At 34.0% G+C, this 15,609-nt stretch overlaps 1 protein-coding gene across 4 annotated transcripts in view; it reads right to left on the reverse strand.

The window, feature by feature from the left end:
• Window positions 1–897: 897 nt before the first annotated feature.
• EIPR1 (EARP complex and GARP complex interacting protein 1) overlaps window positions 898–15,609 on the reverse strand; it is a 206,300-nt gene continuing 191,588 nt past the window's right edge. For all 4 annotated transcript variants that reach the window (XM_074288043.1, XM_074288046.1, XM_074288044.1 and 1 more), the window contains 4 exons: window positions 11,996–12,132; window positions 8,843–9,010; window positions 7,953–8,120; window positions 898–1,526 (listed from right to left, as the gene is read on the reverse strand). In XM_074288043.1, coding sequence (XP_074144144.1) covers window positions 1,352–1,526; window positions 7,953–8,120; window positions 8,843–9,010; window positions 11,996–12,132 — 648 coding nt within the window. In that variant the 3' untranslated portion in view covers window positions 898–1,351. The remainder of the gene's footprint in view (window positions 1,527–7,952; window positions 8,121–8,842; window positions 9,011–11,995; window positions 12,133–15,609) is intronic.

Below are 15,609 nucleotides of genomic sequence, written 5' to 3' on the forward strand. Positions count from 1 at the left end.
CAGTTAGCAAATCCCAGAGCAAATGCTACAGGAATAACTTTGGAAATCACTCAGAGATTTCTCTTACATTCTTTTTTTAATTTTGCAAATTATGGCCTGTTTATATATATGATGATTCAAGCTATTGGGGACATTGAGGGTCATTTTCTCCAGTTCTTCCACCATTTTTAAGTTGAGGAAATAAAAGTTCATAAAAATTATTTGACTTGCCCAAGGTGACTTGTCAAGGTCAGAAGCAGCACCTTGGAGCTACCTCCTTATTTGACAGTTTAGGACAAAAAAACATGCCATGGAGTTGTCCAACTGAGCCAAAGGAAGGAAAATGAATGACCAGACAGGTTTCAAGACCAGAATCTGGTTAACAAGGTATATTGAGATAAGAGCAATCATTGTATAGGGATACCCAGCTAACTAAAAAAGGAATATATTCTTTTATTTTCTAGAATGATAAAGGAAACATATTTACTATATGAGCAACATAAAGACTGTGGTACATAATGGAGAATAATACATACAAATTAGAACAGGGATATAGGTGAAGAACAAAATTTGGTAAAAAGTAAAAATACAATCTTCATTACGGGACACTTCTTGAGGCTCCTGAAGCTCACTATGGCAAATACCACACTCCTTGGCACAATAATGAGAGCAGAAGTCAGCTCATAGAATATTTGATGATATGGTGATCACGTATGCCTCAATCTGTAAGGTTATTCAGTGATAAACAGCCCTCTTTGGGACAGTTTTCAATGTTAGCTTTGGGGAGTCAGAAGAAAAGAGGCTTCCTTACATTTATTCATGTACCCTTCTTTTTCTGTATTGGGAAAGAAAAACAACATGCAGATTCTTTACAGTGGCTAAATAAGCCATTCATTAAAGAAGAAACCAGAAAAATTCATGGAACATGACGTTGTTTATTATGATGATGATGATTATTCAAGAGAGAAACATGGTTACTGGTATAGAAATAGGAATAAAAAAAATTCCTTATCTTCATGAACCTTACATTATCTTTTGAAACAAACAAAAAACAAACAGCAGTGATTAAATAGGAACTCTTTTCCTAAATTGAAATAGGATAGGAAGACACTTCCCACTCCCCATATTTTCAGTGAACTTTTCCAAAGACGTCATTTTCTACTTTCAATAAAGGAGAAAACCTTTTTACATGTGTCAGTTTCTATAGTTAGTTGGTGGAAGACTTTATTATTATTTATAAATGCTTGCATTAAAAGAAGGCGATATGGGTTGTCCTAGAGTAGGAACTCTTTGGAAAACTAATTACCTCCAAACTGCTGCAAATTCTCACGAATATGCCAAGAGGATGAATTGGGAATGACATCCAAACAGATTAAAGTAATATGTGATATTTAAGAGCCCTGGGAACCCTGTTAATAACAAGTCTTCCATCATAACTTAAAGAAGCAAAAAGCCAGGGGTCCGCCGAGGACCACTCCACTGCATACACACTGTCTTCATGCTCTTCATAGGTGGCAATAACGCTGTCAGGCAGTGGTTCTTTGCTCCTAGAATCAAAGACAGAAAAAAAATGATGGTATACAACAAACCAGAGAAAGGATGTGCCTACCATACCCAAACATTCCAGTGCTGGCTTCTGAAGGAGGCTGTATGGAAGAGATGTAAGGACACATTGAAGCTGTGACTGTGAAGTGAGGCAAATCCTGCTTCATTTTTGATAATGCCATCTTATGTTGATGGAATCATCATGACACAGGTGCTATTTATTTTATGTTGGACTTTAGGACAATCAAGAGATAATTCCTTCATTCATGAGAAAATGCAAGACAAGAAAAGGATTAACTGTACCTGATTTCACCTTTAAAATAATAAAATGCTATAAGTAGAAGACCTTTGGATATCTGGTTCAAACCCATCATTTTATTATTTCAAAGATTTTTTTTTCTTCAAGACTCCCATATTCCCTCCTTCCCTGCCCCTCTCTGCTAAGGACTTCACCTCCTATTTTATTAAGGAAATAGAGACCATTCTGTTTATACTTTCTGTTTCATAAACCTTTAACATCTTCTCTTGTTCTTTCCTCCATTTTCTGCTCAGGAGTTAGCCCTTTACACCATGGCTAACTTCTTTACTTAAGCCTTTCATTCCATTTCCTTTTGTTTCTTCTGGCTGATTGCCCTTGCAATAATCCTTCTTTCTAATTTTCTGTCTCTCCCTATCTCCTGGTTCATTTACTACAGTCTACAAATAATGCCCAAGTCTCTCCCAACCTTAAAATCTAAAACCTATCATCCTCTTCAAATTACCACCCTCTATTTCTCTTCTTATTCCCCAAACTCAAAAAACAAAACAAACAAACAAACAAACAAACCCTATTTATTCTTGTCTTCACTTCTGTCTCTGTGCCTTTGCCTGGAGTGTTTCTTATGTTTTAAATGTATTCTCTGCTCACCTCTACCTCTTAGAATCCCTAATTTTCTTCAAAGCTCTACTCGAAGACCATCTTCTACATGAAGTCTTTCCTGCACCCCCCAAAGCTGATACTGCTTGTGCTCTCAAATTACCTTTTATTTACTTTGTATTTACCTAGATGTGTCCACATTGTTTTCCCAAAAGAAAGTAAGATCTTTTTAGCAAAATGGTCAAATTATGCAAGTGAAGATGGTTAGGGAGGCCAGAAAGGCTAAGAGAAGTTTGCCAAAGGAAGTGGCAGAACTAGAATTAGAATCCAAAATCTGACTCCAATACATTATAGTGACTTCTACATTATGTCTGTCATATCTACCTATAAACAAAATGCTTACCATGTGAGTAGGCTCCAAGCATTTTTCTTACTATGGTATAGAATCTTAAATTTTATTGCTGTAAGGAAGAATCTTTTATAAATTAGAGAAGAGGAAGGCATTATGAGGTAATAGAATTTGTAAAAAAAAAAAAAAAAAAAATCACTTAAAATTCTTTTCAATAAGCATTTATAGAGTACTTAAAACTTCTATATGGGCTATATATCATAAAAAGTATAGAATTTAGCTAGTCAAAAAACACTTAAGTACCTACTATGTGACAGGCACTATACTAAGTGCTAGGGATGGATACACACACACACACACACACACACACACACACACACACACGAAAATAGTTTTTGCTTTTAAGAAGTCAATAGGCTAATGTGAGAGACAACATGCAAAAAGCTATGTACAAATAAAATATATACCAGTTAAATTATGAATAATATCAGAGGGAAGGCATTAAGAAAGAGGGCTAGGAACAGCTTCTTGCAGAAGGTGGAATTTAACTGAGCCCTAAAGGAAGCCAGGGATTTGAGAAGGAAGAGATAAGGAAGAAGAGAATTCAGGCATGGGAGATAGCCAATAAATTGGATTAGAACCTAGAAATGGAGTGCCTTGTGCAAGAAACAGAAAAGATATCAGCATCAGAAGATCAAAATGTATGTTGGGAGGGAGATTGTGAGCTATAAGAAAAATGGAAGCATAGCATGAGGCCAAGTTATGAAAGGTTTTAAAAGCCAAAAAGTATTTTATATTTGATCCTCTACCAAGATACCTGTTGGAATTTACCAAATGCAGGAAGGGGCATGGTATGTGTGAAATGGCCTGATCTGTGTTTCAGGAAAATCAGTTAACAGATAAGTGAAGGATAGTTGGGATAGAGAGAGACACTTAAGGCAGAAAAGCCAACCAACAAGTTCTTTTAATATTATAAACTTCAAAAACAAACTAAAAAGAGAATAGCTGAACCCCTAAAAGCAAATTAGATTAAGTGAAATAATATAGATGAGGAAAAAGAAGGGATTCTCCATGTATACTTACAGTTTGTGTACATACCCTGAATGAAGGTGTAGCAAAGGAAACTGAGAAAGAGTCATATATATCGGAGAAAACCATTAAAAATCATGACATAAAAAAAATCAAGGTAAAAAAGGTGACTGGCAGTGTTAAAGGCTGCAGCGAGGAACAAGAATGAATTTAACACTTAAAGACATATTTGGTAACTCTGTAGAGAGCGATTTCAATTCAATGGTGAGGATGGAAGCCAAAACGTATAGAGTTTACAAGAGAGTAAAAGTTACAGGAGGGGAGGCAACTATTGTAAACAGCATAAAAGGCAAAAGAAATAAGGGATAATAATAATAATGAGAGGGGATGGATGGGTCAAATGATTGTTTTTGAGGATGAAGGAAAAATGGGTATATTTGTAGACAGGAAGAAATTGAAGATGAAAAGCTGAGATGAAAGAGGAGAAAAGATGGGATAGGACAGAATGGGATCACTTGGGCAGGTAAAGTAGTCTGCCTTGGCAAAGAGAAGGGTTAGCTCTTCATGTGATCTGGGAATGAAGGAAGAACTAGTGATAGAAAGCAATCAGCTACATGAATTGAAGAAACAGGGAGAATGGATAACTCTTGATGAATGATTCTAATTGTTCAACAAAATATGAGACAAAGATATCAACTAAGAAGGTACAGGGTGGAGGAGATATAGAAAGTTAGAGGAAAAATGAAAAACCACTTGTGATTGATGAGAAAGTGAATCCATTAAGAAGTATGAAAGGATTACTATTCTGCAGGGAGAGCCCATTTGGAATTATGTAACAAATTTGTGGTGGACTAGGCAGCACAGTTTCTGCTAGTGGGCCAAGTCAGCATGGTTTCTTTATTTTCACCAGCTCCATTGTGAAGAATGTGAGTAGGAGCAAAGGATAGTGGGAGTAATTCAAGGCTGGGGTATGACAGGGCAGGATTTTTCCAAAGGGATAAATGAAAACCCTTAACTTTGAGTTAAAAAATTAACAATACAAAATGGATGTCATCCCAGCCGTTTAGGTAAAGAGAATTTATGAATTTTAGTGTCTTAACAAGTTCAACATAAGTAGACAGCAGACCAAACTGGATACTAATGCTTCTTAGAGCCACATATATAAGCAGAGTGTCTATAAAAAGGAAGGTACTTGGTCTACAGCATTCTATTTCCCCAATTAGGCCATATCAGTATTGTGCTCAGTTCTGGAAGCCTCATTTTGGAAAGGACATGAACAATACAGAATGAATCAAGTATTAATAAATGATAGTTACAGATATTTAATTTAGCTTTACTATTTTTGGAAAAAATATTTTTATTTAGGAAAATAGATGGCACAGTGGAGAGAGTACTAGGACTGATTTAAAGAAGACTCCTCCTCCTGAGTTTAAATCTAGCCTCAGACATTTATTAGCTGTGTCTTATTAGTTAGGTAAGTCACTTAACCCTGTTTGCCTCCATTCCTCACCTATAAAAGAACTGGAAAAAGAAATAGCAAACTACTCTAGTACCTTTGCCAAGATGAAATCACAGAGTAAGATACAACTGAAATGACTAAACAATAACAAATTTTTATTTATTAGCTATATTTTGAAAAATATAATTAATCTCTTAGATCTTTTATTTAGCATAAATAGCATGATATATAGCAAAGCAAAAAATTTCTAGTTCCCTAAAGCCCAAGAACAAAATAGGTACTTAAGGTAATTGTGATAGTGTATTAACTGAGTTTATATTTCTTTGTTCTTTGCACCTGGCAGCACTGTTCTTTGCACCTGGAAGCATTTCCAATAATTTTTGTAAGGCTCATAGAAATATGAAACCTGGGAGATTACCCTTTTCCTACATTTGAAGAGATAATGTAACTTGTTTCCAAATTTAGAGCTCTGCAATATCACTGGATGGTCCCTCCATTATTTCTTTGAAGCCTGGGTCAAAAAAATAACTGTCCAGGAAACTCTCTATATGCACCCATATCACTTCATTTTCCTCAGTACTTTAAGCACTGATATAGTTTGTATTTTAATTTTTACTTATATATTATTTGTTAAGTGGTCTTAATTCTACTCACAGGTGAATTAACTTCTTACAGGTACATCCTTTTTTGTTGTTGTTGTTGCTTTACAGCACTGAGCACAGGATTTTCCACATAATAGGTCTGTAATTCATGTATTTCAAAATTCCATAACTAGAGGATATGGCTCATCAATTGAAAGTTTACTACTCCAAATGAATTAGAAAATGCTTATGAATTGAGTGCTTGTTACTTTCTGAATTAAATAAGATATGTAAGCAAATTAAATGAAAAATTATCCCCCAAACAACTGGGAAATTATCAGGACAAACACATTTTAGTCTCTTCCTGTTTGGGAGCAACTGACAAGCAACAAATGCTTCATCTATCCCAGAGAACAGCTCCACTGCAGATTACCTGTATGGAAATGGGCCAGTACAACTATTCACAGAGGTTCCAATTAAGGGAATGATCAGGTTTCTCTTCTAATAAGGATTTCACATCAGAATCAGTGAAAAACATCTCCTTAAACATATGAAGTACAGTTGACCATAAAATAAACAACATCTAGACTTTATAAGGATATATTGTTAGACTGTAACCACTGTGATTGTGGTTAAATATTATTCTTTGAGGGATTTGTATTTCCAAGTGTCTGAATGTGAAAACTATATAGAAAATAGAGTAATCTCCTCATTCTAACGATATACTTGGTAAATTATAGTTGTAGAGAAAACCCCAAATACATAGAAATTTTCCCACAAAACAACTGTAAACAACACACAAAAATAGGCATTGGAAGAATACAGATATATGAGTGATATGATAAAGCTATCTCAAACTTTAGAGACTAACCTATTCAGTTCAATTAGGCTCTTTTCCACAAATTACTACACAGCAAACATTAAGGGCTCTTTGAAATCACAAGAATCTGAATTCTTTGAGATAAGTCCTTAAATACATTCAGAAATGGGAAAGAGTTGCTGCAGGTACTGAAAGGCAAATGAGTGATGTTTTCTTTTAATGTTGACTCTTGTGACAGCAAGAAGGACATGTTCACAGACATGTTCACAGAACAGAACAGCAATGGATCTCCATTATTAGTACTGTGTGGCCCAGATCAGTGCAGTTAAAAGACTGCTAGTTAGACAAAGAGTTAGAATTAGACAGCACTAGACACAGAAGACTAGTTAATAGTAGACTGTGACCCTTGAGCAAGTCCCTAAGAAGATATTTCAATATCCCCTGTTTTGTCTATAAATTAGGAACAATTATCTATCTCAAATGGGGATATTGTAGGGATTCAATGCTATGATGAATGTAAAGAGACTCTAAAATGTATAAATACTAGAAAAATCAAGGTTTTTATAATATAATGATATTCATTATTATTTACTATATTTACCATTATAAGCAGCCAATTAAGACACTGAAATTCATTGGGACAGAAATTGGCATAGCAAGTGCAAAATCCTTAAGGAATACAAAGCAATATTAGGCCTAAGGGAAGGATCCTAACAATTGAGGTGGGAATAGGAAAAGAGGTCTTATCTCATAGGAATATCTTACATATATTGAGTTATGATCCTTCCCCTAGATCTCATATTATTTTTTATTTACTTATCTAGTTACTAGTTGCTTTCTTCCACTAGAATGTAAGTTTCTTGAGGGCAGAGATTTTTTTTTTTAACTTTGTCCTAAGTACTTGACACAATACCTAGCACATCATCCTGACAATAAAAACTTGTTGAATTAATGACTATAAATTATAGTGTATAAAAGACTAAGTGGTGACAGTTCTGAAGTAATCACATGCCATTTTTTTATTGGAGTTTAAATTTGTTCCTGAGAGAGCAATCATAAGAAATGAAATTGACAAAAAGTGGAGCTCTCTTCTCTGCTGGGTGACGCCTAGCTTAAGGCATCAGTAATCAGATCACTGTTCTACCTTAGTTTAGAAATGAAACCTTTGTGAAGAAGGGGGATTTCAAATGCAACTACTGTACATAACTGAAAGTTTCTTTTTTTTTAAAGCACCTAGAACAGCAGATTATACACAATAAAAAAATAATAAACAACATTTGAAAAAGTTATTTTTCCCCCCTAAACAAAATAATTGAATGGAAAGTCATTCTTACTTTTCTTCCTGGTGGTGGTCTTCCTGGTCACTAAGATCATCTTCATCTACCAAATGACCAAAGGGCTCTGAAGAAATTGATACCATGTTTGAAAGAATGACTCTGCTATCACTGCTTCCTGTGAGGATCAGCTGGTCATGAGAGTGGTTGTAACGCACATTCCATACCCTATAGAAGGTAATAGAAATCACATAGGTGGAGGTTGACTATTTAATACAAATATACTAGAAAAACACACTATTTTGACTCTGTGGATCCTTTCTGAGAGTCAGAAGACTGGAAAGTGCTCCCCAAAAGATGTCAACAGATTATACACACAGTCTGAAAGTGTTTTTAAATGTATAGCTGCTGTTATAATCATGATCAATATGATTACATAAGATGACTGATTTAGTGCTGGAAGGGATCTAAGAGATTGTTATCAAAAATCTCTTCATCCTACAAATGGGAAATAGAGTCAATTAGCATTTACTCAACTGAAGGCCAGAGACTTAAAATGATAATCACACAAGAAGTAAACAAGAGAATCAAATAAGTTTTGAATTTAGGTGCTTTAGTTCCAAAATCCGGTGTGCTTTTTATCTTCTTAACAGACCCAGTTGATTTGTTCAGTTCCTAAGAGGTCAATGTCAAAACACTTTATAACTTCACCAGGAGTTATTAAAAAAAAAAAAAAGCAAAGAAACTTAGGAAAGTGGAATCATTAAAACTTGGTTTGAAACTTAGCTCCACATATTTCTTGCTACATGATTTTAAGGAGTTATGTGACCTCTCTGGGCTTCCCTTGTTTCCAACCATAAAAAAGGTAAAAAGTAATTATCAAAAATTATCAAAATAACCAATATATACTTTATATACTCCTAAATCAGCATATAAAAAATTCATATTACCAATGGGAATGCTCATCGAGTGTCTTCACAGGTTCACCAACGTTTCTAGTGTCCCAAAACTTCACCTTGCAATCATCTCCACAACTAGCCAAGTAGTACTGTTTATTGGGATTAAAGTCAAGGTCCCGTACCAGCTGTCCATGGGCATTCTCTATGCAATATATCTGGCTAGGAAACAATAAAACATAACAGCATATAAAAATAAATTGATTAGGAAAAATAATCATGCTCTTTAAGAACAAATTGGTTTCCCAGTAACCTGTTTACTCCCTAGGAATTAAGAGTTTGTGGCTCCATTGCTGAAATGTTAGGAATAAGTTTGGGGAAATCTCAATTGGCATTTCCAACTCTTTCAAAACCCTTTTTTTCCCCTTTGAGGGGTTTGTTACAAATAACAACAAATAAAATAGTGAATTCAGGCAAGCATCAACTTTCATCTAAGTGAAAATAAGAATTAGCAATAAATTAATGACCTTCAGGGCTGCCTTTAGAGTTTACATAATTTTCAGACTTTTGCTATGAAAACAAACTGAGTACCCTAAAGAGTCAAAGTATTCTGATTGAAAAAGATTGATAATGATGTAGAAGAGCAGGCTGAGACTGTTGCTTAAAAGTTTTGTGAGAGGCGCCCATGAGAGGAAAAAGAAGGTTTGGATAAATCAAACCTTCCTTTGGGTTAGGAAAGGAGATAGGAAACAGAAGAAAAATAGGACAAGAGGTAAGAGGAATAAAGGAAAAGTAAATGTTTGTTAGAGGCTTCTTTTCCTTTCTCAGTTCCTATTTTTATCCATTTTATCCAGTATATCCTACTTTTTATCATAGTTAATCAAAAATATACTCCTGTAAATTGACTTCCAACTTTTAATAATTGGCTGCAGGGGGAATATGTTCAGTTTGGGGCTATCTAGTGAGGTGGGAAGAAACTAGAGGAGAGACTGGAATATCTGATGTTGTTTTTTTTTGACCCACTATCCAATAAAGCTTGCCTTGCTATTCATAACATTATCTTATACATCACATTTTTATCCTGAGGTGTTAAACTTAATCCTTTCTTCTGCAGTTTAATTTCTTCTTGTTGTTGCATCAGTAGACATGGTGAACAGCTGGGCAACTTCGTTCCTTGTAATTATCTTTCACATATTTGAAGACCATTATTAAGTCACCTTCTAGTCCTCTATTCTCCAAGGTAGATAAACTTAAAACCCTTTCAACTTCTCTCCTACGTTGTCTTTCTGGCCTTAAATCAGTTTCATTGTTCTCCCCTGGACTCTTTCCAGTTTTCTAAATTCTTTCACAAAATAGGAAATCTCAAACCTAAAACCTTTCAAGTGCAATAGATCAACATAATTAAATAAATACTGACAAAAATAGATTAGGCAAATGTTTCCAACATTTTTTCCATAAAATATTAACTAGCCTACTTCATGTCAACACTGTGCTAGGCACAAAGCTGTTTTTGAATAAGAAATGTAAATTTAGTGCTAGAAATATGAAGAAAGTTTTCTGATTAGGACTATTCCTATGGAAAAAAAAATGAAATGTCCAATTAGAAATAATTGCTGCTCCCATCGTTTGCTCACTTCCCACTGATAATTCAACAAAGAGATAATATAATGAAAAATGGATTAAATACTTAAGATTCTAGAATTCAAAGATTCATTCACATATTCTAGGCTTTATAAATATTATTCTAAGGACCTCCAGTCTTTAGATACTAAAATACTGAATATCCTTTCATAGAACAATGGAATTAAAAAGGATAGAAAGAGAACACTGAGGAATGGTTTTCAATCAGTGTATTTATCATCTTTGAACTCTATGGCTTTCAGCTTCTGTTTATGGAACTAAATAAGCCCCTTTTATAGATATGCACATGCTTGGAAAACAGCAATTGATTGCTATACCCTGAGCTTGCAGAGGGAGTCATAGAACTAAATTTAAAGTTGTCCCCCCCTTAAAGGCAACAAAAGTTATTACAAGACATCCGTCTTCTTGGTTTAGTGATAAATTACGGTGTGCTGAGGGGATAAACTGTATCTTAAAAAAGCTTGCACAGGCTTCTGTTGCCATGACAACAAATATGCACAACATCACTCCTTTGCTTATCAAAATCACAACCAGAGCAGAAAAAAACTGCCTCTTATTTGTTCTGTTGGAACTGTTGGTTGTTGGGTACAATTACCTAAATGACAAACCTTGATTAGCCAGTAGGTGTATATCTTAAAGGTACAGTGATTACATATTTTTAAAAAGAAACAATTAAATATTTCCTGAGGAATTGTAATTATATTAAGTTGTAATACTTCATCATATATACAAAAACCACTCTATAGTCACTACTTCCACATAAATCTGAAATCTTCATATAAACAATGATTTTTGTTATAAATAACTGCTATTAAAGAACATTTAACATTTAACATTTGATCAACATTTAACAACTGATTCAGATAACAGAATCCAGCTGCACTCAAAACGAAAATAAAAATTGTACTACAAACATGATACAAAGACAGACACACCATGTTAGCTGTCCTCCAACCTCCAAAATCCATTTGGATCCAAAATCCCCCTCTGCTGCCTCTGGGATAAAATATGAACTCCTTCGCTTGACATTTAAGACCCATCAGTATCTGATTCCCACTTACCTTTCCAGCCTTGTTTCATATTACTTCCCTTCAGTCATTATATATGTTTCAGTCTAACTAGATTGATTAATAGTTAGCTATTATTCCTTTATCTTCTCCTGCTGTTTCCTGCCTTTCTGCATCTGAGTAGTTCCCTGTGCCTGAAATCCTTTCTTTCTTTGTAACTACATATTAAAATCCCTTTCAAGGGTTAGCTCAGGTGTCACCTCCCCCAAAAGTCTTTCCTGATCAATCCAGCTGAAATTAATCTTTCCTCAGCTCTCTCAGGGGGAATGGTTCAGACCTCTATCTAGATCTTTTCACATTCAACTTCATATCAGATTTATTTATATAATAATTGTAATTCTCACTTTCCCTTAGCAGAATGATAGTTCCCAGAAACCACATAATAGTGCTTAAAAAAAGTTTCCTGAATTGATTAAGAGAAAGGGAAGAAAAAGAAAGAACTTGGATTCTGGTCAGCTGAAGCTTCATATTAAATAAGGTGTATTAGTGTTTCACTTACCTCATATTTCGAGTATCCCAACCCCGGATGGCAGTATCATTGGCTGTTGCAACTTGGGTGCAGTTGTGATGTGGGCTCCATCTACCAGAAGTAAACTTCAACTGACCTTTCCCTTCTAATGCTGTAGAACTGGACAGCTTGGCATTTGGACAATATTTCAAAAAGAATAAAAATGAAAAAAGCAAATTCAAATCATTGAACTAAGACTAAAGTATAAAAATACAAAAAAAATACTAATAATAATTTAGAAGCGTTTTTATCGTTTTCCTTTAAAAGGCTCACATGTTTAAACCTTCTTTGGAAAACTATAAAATTGAGCACATAGGAAAATAAAACAAAAAGCCTATTAATAGATCTCTATTAAACAGGAATCATGTGCAAGTATATGAATAGAGATGATCTGCTAAAACTTGAAAGATAAAAAATTCAAACATCTGGCCTTACATAAAGACAAGGGCAGAGCCATTAAAGTACACACTAACATCTTGAGAATAAAAGGAATAATATAATTTAGTCAATAAAATGTTATTTTAAATTCTGTTTTCCTCTCCCTTTATTCTGAAGATCTCAAAGTACTTCCTATGGAAGTTGATTAGAACTCATTGGAACAGTGACTATGTGGTCTACATCTGTTTCAAAGAAGTATAAGGAAAACTTTCTCCTAGATACCATAATCTTCATCAGTGAAATAAATACACGAGGATAGAGCACTTGAATAAATGAGAAAAGGAAAAACAACAACTTCTCTCTTTTTTGTTGGGAAACTGAATTTGGAGCTAGATGACATATACTGAATCCCAACTCCATATGGCCTTAGTCAAAACACCTCACCTCTATGGGTCTTAATTTTGTTATCCACAAAATGAAGAAGTTGAAACAGATGACCCTTAAGGCCCACTCCTTGATTTAAATGTATAAATTTAGAACTGAGCTACTGTTTCTGCCCTATCTTTGATCAATTAACCTCACCAATTTATTCACATATTTTTTTTTAACTCCAGATTATTTGGAACTGGTTTACATATACTTCCCACTCTAAGTTATAGAGAAAATTTTAATCATATTGTGTTATTTAAAGAATCCATACTCTTCTCCTCCCATGAGGTAGATATTTTCCATCTTTTGCTGTCCAACAGTTATTTTTATCTACCTATTCCAAGTAAATAGTACCCTTTAGTCATTGTGTATCAAATTATCTGACTGTCCTGAAAATTCCCCTCAAATAATCTTAAATCAACATTTGTTTTCATTTACCTCCAACGGAAAAATAAATGCTCCCTATATAGTACTTTTATGAGAGGGGAGGCCGATCAAACTAATAATGCTAGATTATAATTTCAAAAAGACTGGGAATCACCACTGTCTCTGAAAGAACTAATTAAAATGTAATCTTATGGATATAATTTAGAAATCATAGTATGGCAAAAAGGGCTGAGGACCTAGGCAAGAGAACTAGATTCAATTTATAAATACATGGCAGGTTTCTGGACAGAGTCAGGAGAAGTAGCTTCAAACTCCTCTTTTGACATTTACTACCTGTATAAACAGACAAGTTACTTAGTCTTTTTAAGTCTGTTTCCTTTATTTGCAAAATTATTGAAAAATTCATTATTTCCTTAAACAGTACTATTTTCAAGAAAGTTTTTTGTAAATCTTGAAGTGCTATAAAATTTTAAATTATACTCTCCCTACCTATTGAACAGCAAGTGATCCATCTACAATCTGAATAAATTCAGCCACAGAAACATTATATCATGAATAAACAAAGTAACAATGCCAAAAATGACAGAAAATAGAGCTCAAAAGAACCTTAAGTTTTGGGAAGAATTAAATTACTAATGACTTCTGCAGGGGTCAATACCATATAGATAAAGAAAAAAGAACAAAATATACTACTCATGACTGTGGTCCCTCTTTTGCCTTCTCAAAAAGAACTCCTCAAAATATTCTAAGGTATAAACCTTTTAAGGCAAAAAATATACATCTTCTCTTTTTATCATTTAGTCATCAAAATTTGTCATCAAAAATTTATTTAGTCAAACTAATAAAGAAATAGAAATTTTAAAATGCACATATAAAAAGTCATGTGGACTTGAAATAGAAATTGAAAGAATCTGCCCTACAACCCTGAACTGAGAACCCCAGAAATTTCATCGATAGCTATGATTATGCCAAGGTGGGAAAACAGATCTAATGATGGCGGGTGTCATAACGGAAACAAAATCAGGAAAGTTTTGGGTTACTCTGGAAAAAACATATAACTTCTTTATGTTTCAATTTCATCATGTGTATAAATATGGAAGTTGAAACTAAAAGACTTCAAAGATCTTTTTTATTTTTGAGTCTATGATTCTAGTTATATGGGATCTTGGGCAAGTGCCTCCACCAATCCAAGTACTTCCCTTTCCTCATTTGTAAAGCTCCTTCTCATTCTAGAGTTTGGTACTTGTGATATATTCAAGATCAGAAAAAGGCTAAAAACCTTTTATTTTGGGATATGCTAGGAAGAGGTATCTATCATTTCATATTCTCCACACCAACTTAGTCCTTGGAGGATAATAGTAACCTGAATGAAGTTTACAAGGTGCCATGTTACTGTAATTAATAGTCCCATGGTCTCTAAAATCTGACTTAAGAGTGATTTTTTTTGAAACCACATTTAGGAATCAGAATTAAGTAAGTCTCATTAGCTAGGAGATCTAGGATATCTAGGAAGAGTAAAGATGTTTATAAGAATGAAGTAGTAGCAGAAAATAGTGCTGCTTGTACCATTAGCATTACTCTGAGGTGAAACACCCACATAAATCATTAGGATAGACCATAATGATGTACAGTGGGTAGATGGGTTCTACAGAAATTTGGTCCATGTTTGGACAAAACAAAGCTATCAATAAACTCTATAAATAGCTCTTTTGGTATAAATAAAATAATGTTTTATAAACTGTCAGCCATTTCTTCTACCTATCTTAGAGCCAACTTAGTTTAGTTAAATAAACATTTATTAGAGACAGGTAGATGGTGCATCAAATAGAGCATTAACCCTGAAGTCAGGAGGACCTGAGTTCAAATGGTCTCAGACACTTAACACTTCCTAGCTGTGTGACTCTGAATAAGTCACTTAACCCCAATTAATTCAGCAAAAACAAAAACCAAAATCATTTATTATACAGAGCACTATGATTACACAGAAATATATTTTAGATACATTAGCTAATTGGTTAATAACATACATTAAATACTGAAGGAGAAAAAAAAATTTTTTTAAGGTTTTACCTGAAAATATGTTCAGGTTTTTTTTTTTACTATTAGTGCATATTCTAGTCATATCTTTAGTACTGTTTTAAAATACTCTTATTAATAAGCATTCCATTTCTTCTCATTTATTCAATAAATATTTATTAAGCACTTATTGTGTGCAAAATTATAGGAAATTGAGTTCCAGAGAGGTGATGTAGCTTAGATAACTAGCATTGTAGAAAATGTGTGTGACTCTTAAAAGCCTTAATTTCTACATATTCCTAATTATCATTTAGTTGATCATTCAGGAGTAAAGTCAAGTCTAGAGGCCACCTCTTTCATATGGTCCTAAGCAAATCTGCAAGGGACCCAAAACA

Source organism: Sminthopsis crassicaudata, chromosome 2, assembly GCF_048593235.1.
Source record: "Sminthopsis crassicaudata isolate SCR6 chromosome 2, ASM4859323v1, whole genome shotgun sequence".
Lineage (NCBI taxonomy): Eukaryota > Metazoa > Chordata > Mammalia > Dasyuromorphia > Dasyuridae > Sminthopsis > Sminthopsis crassicaudata.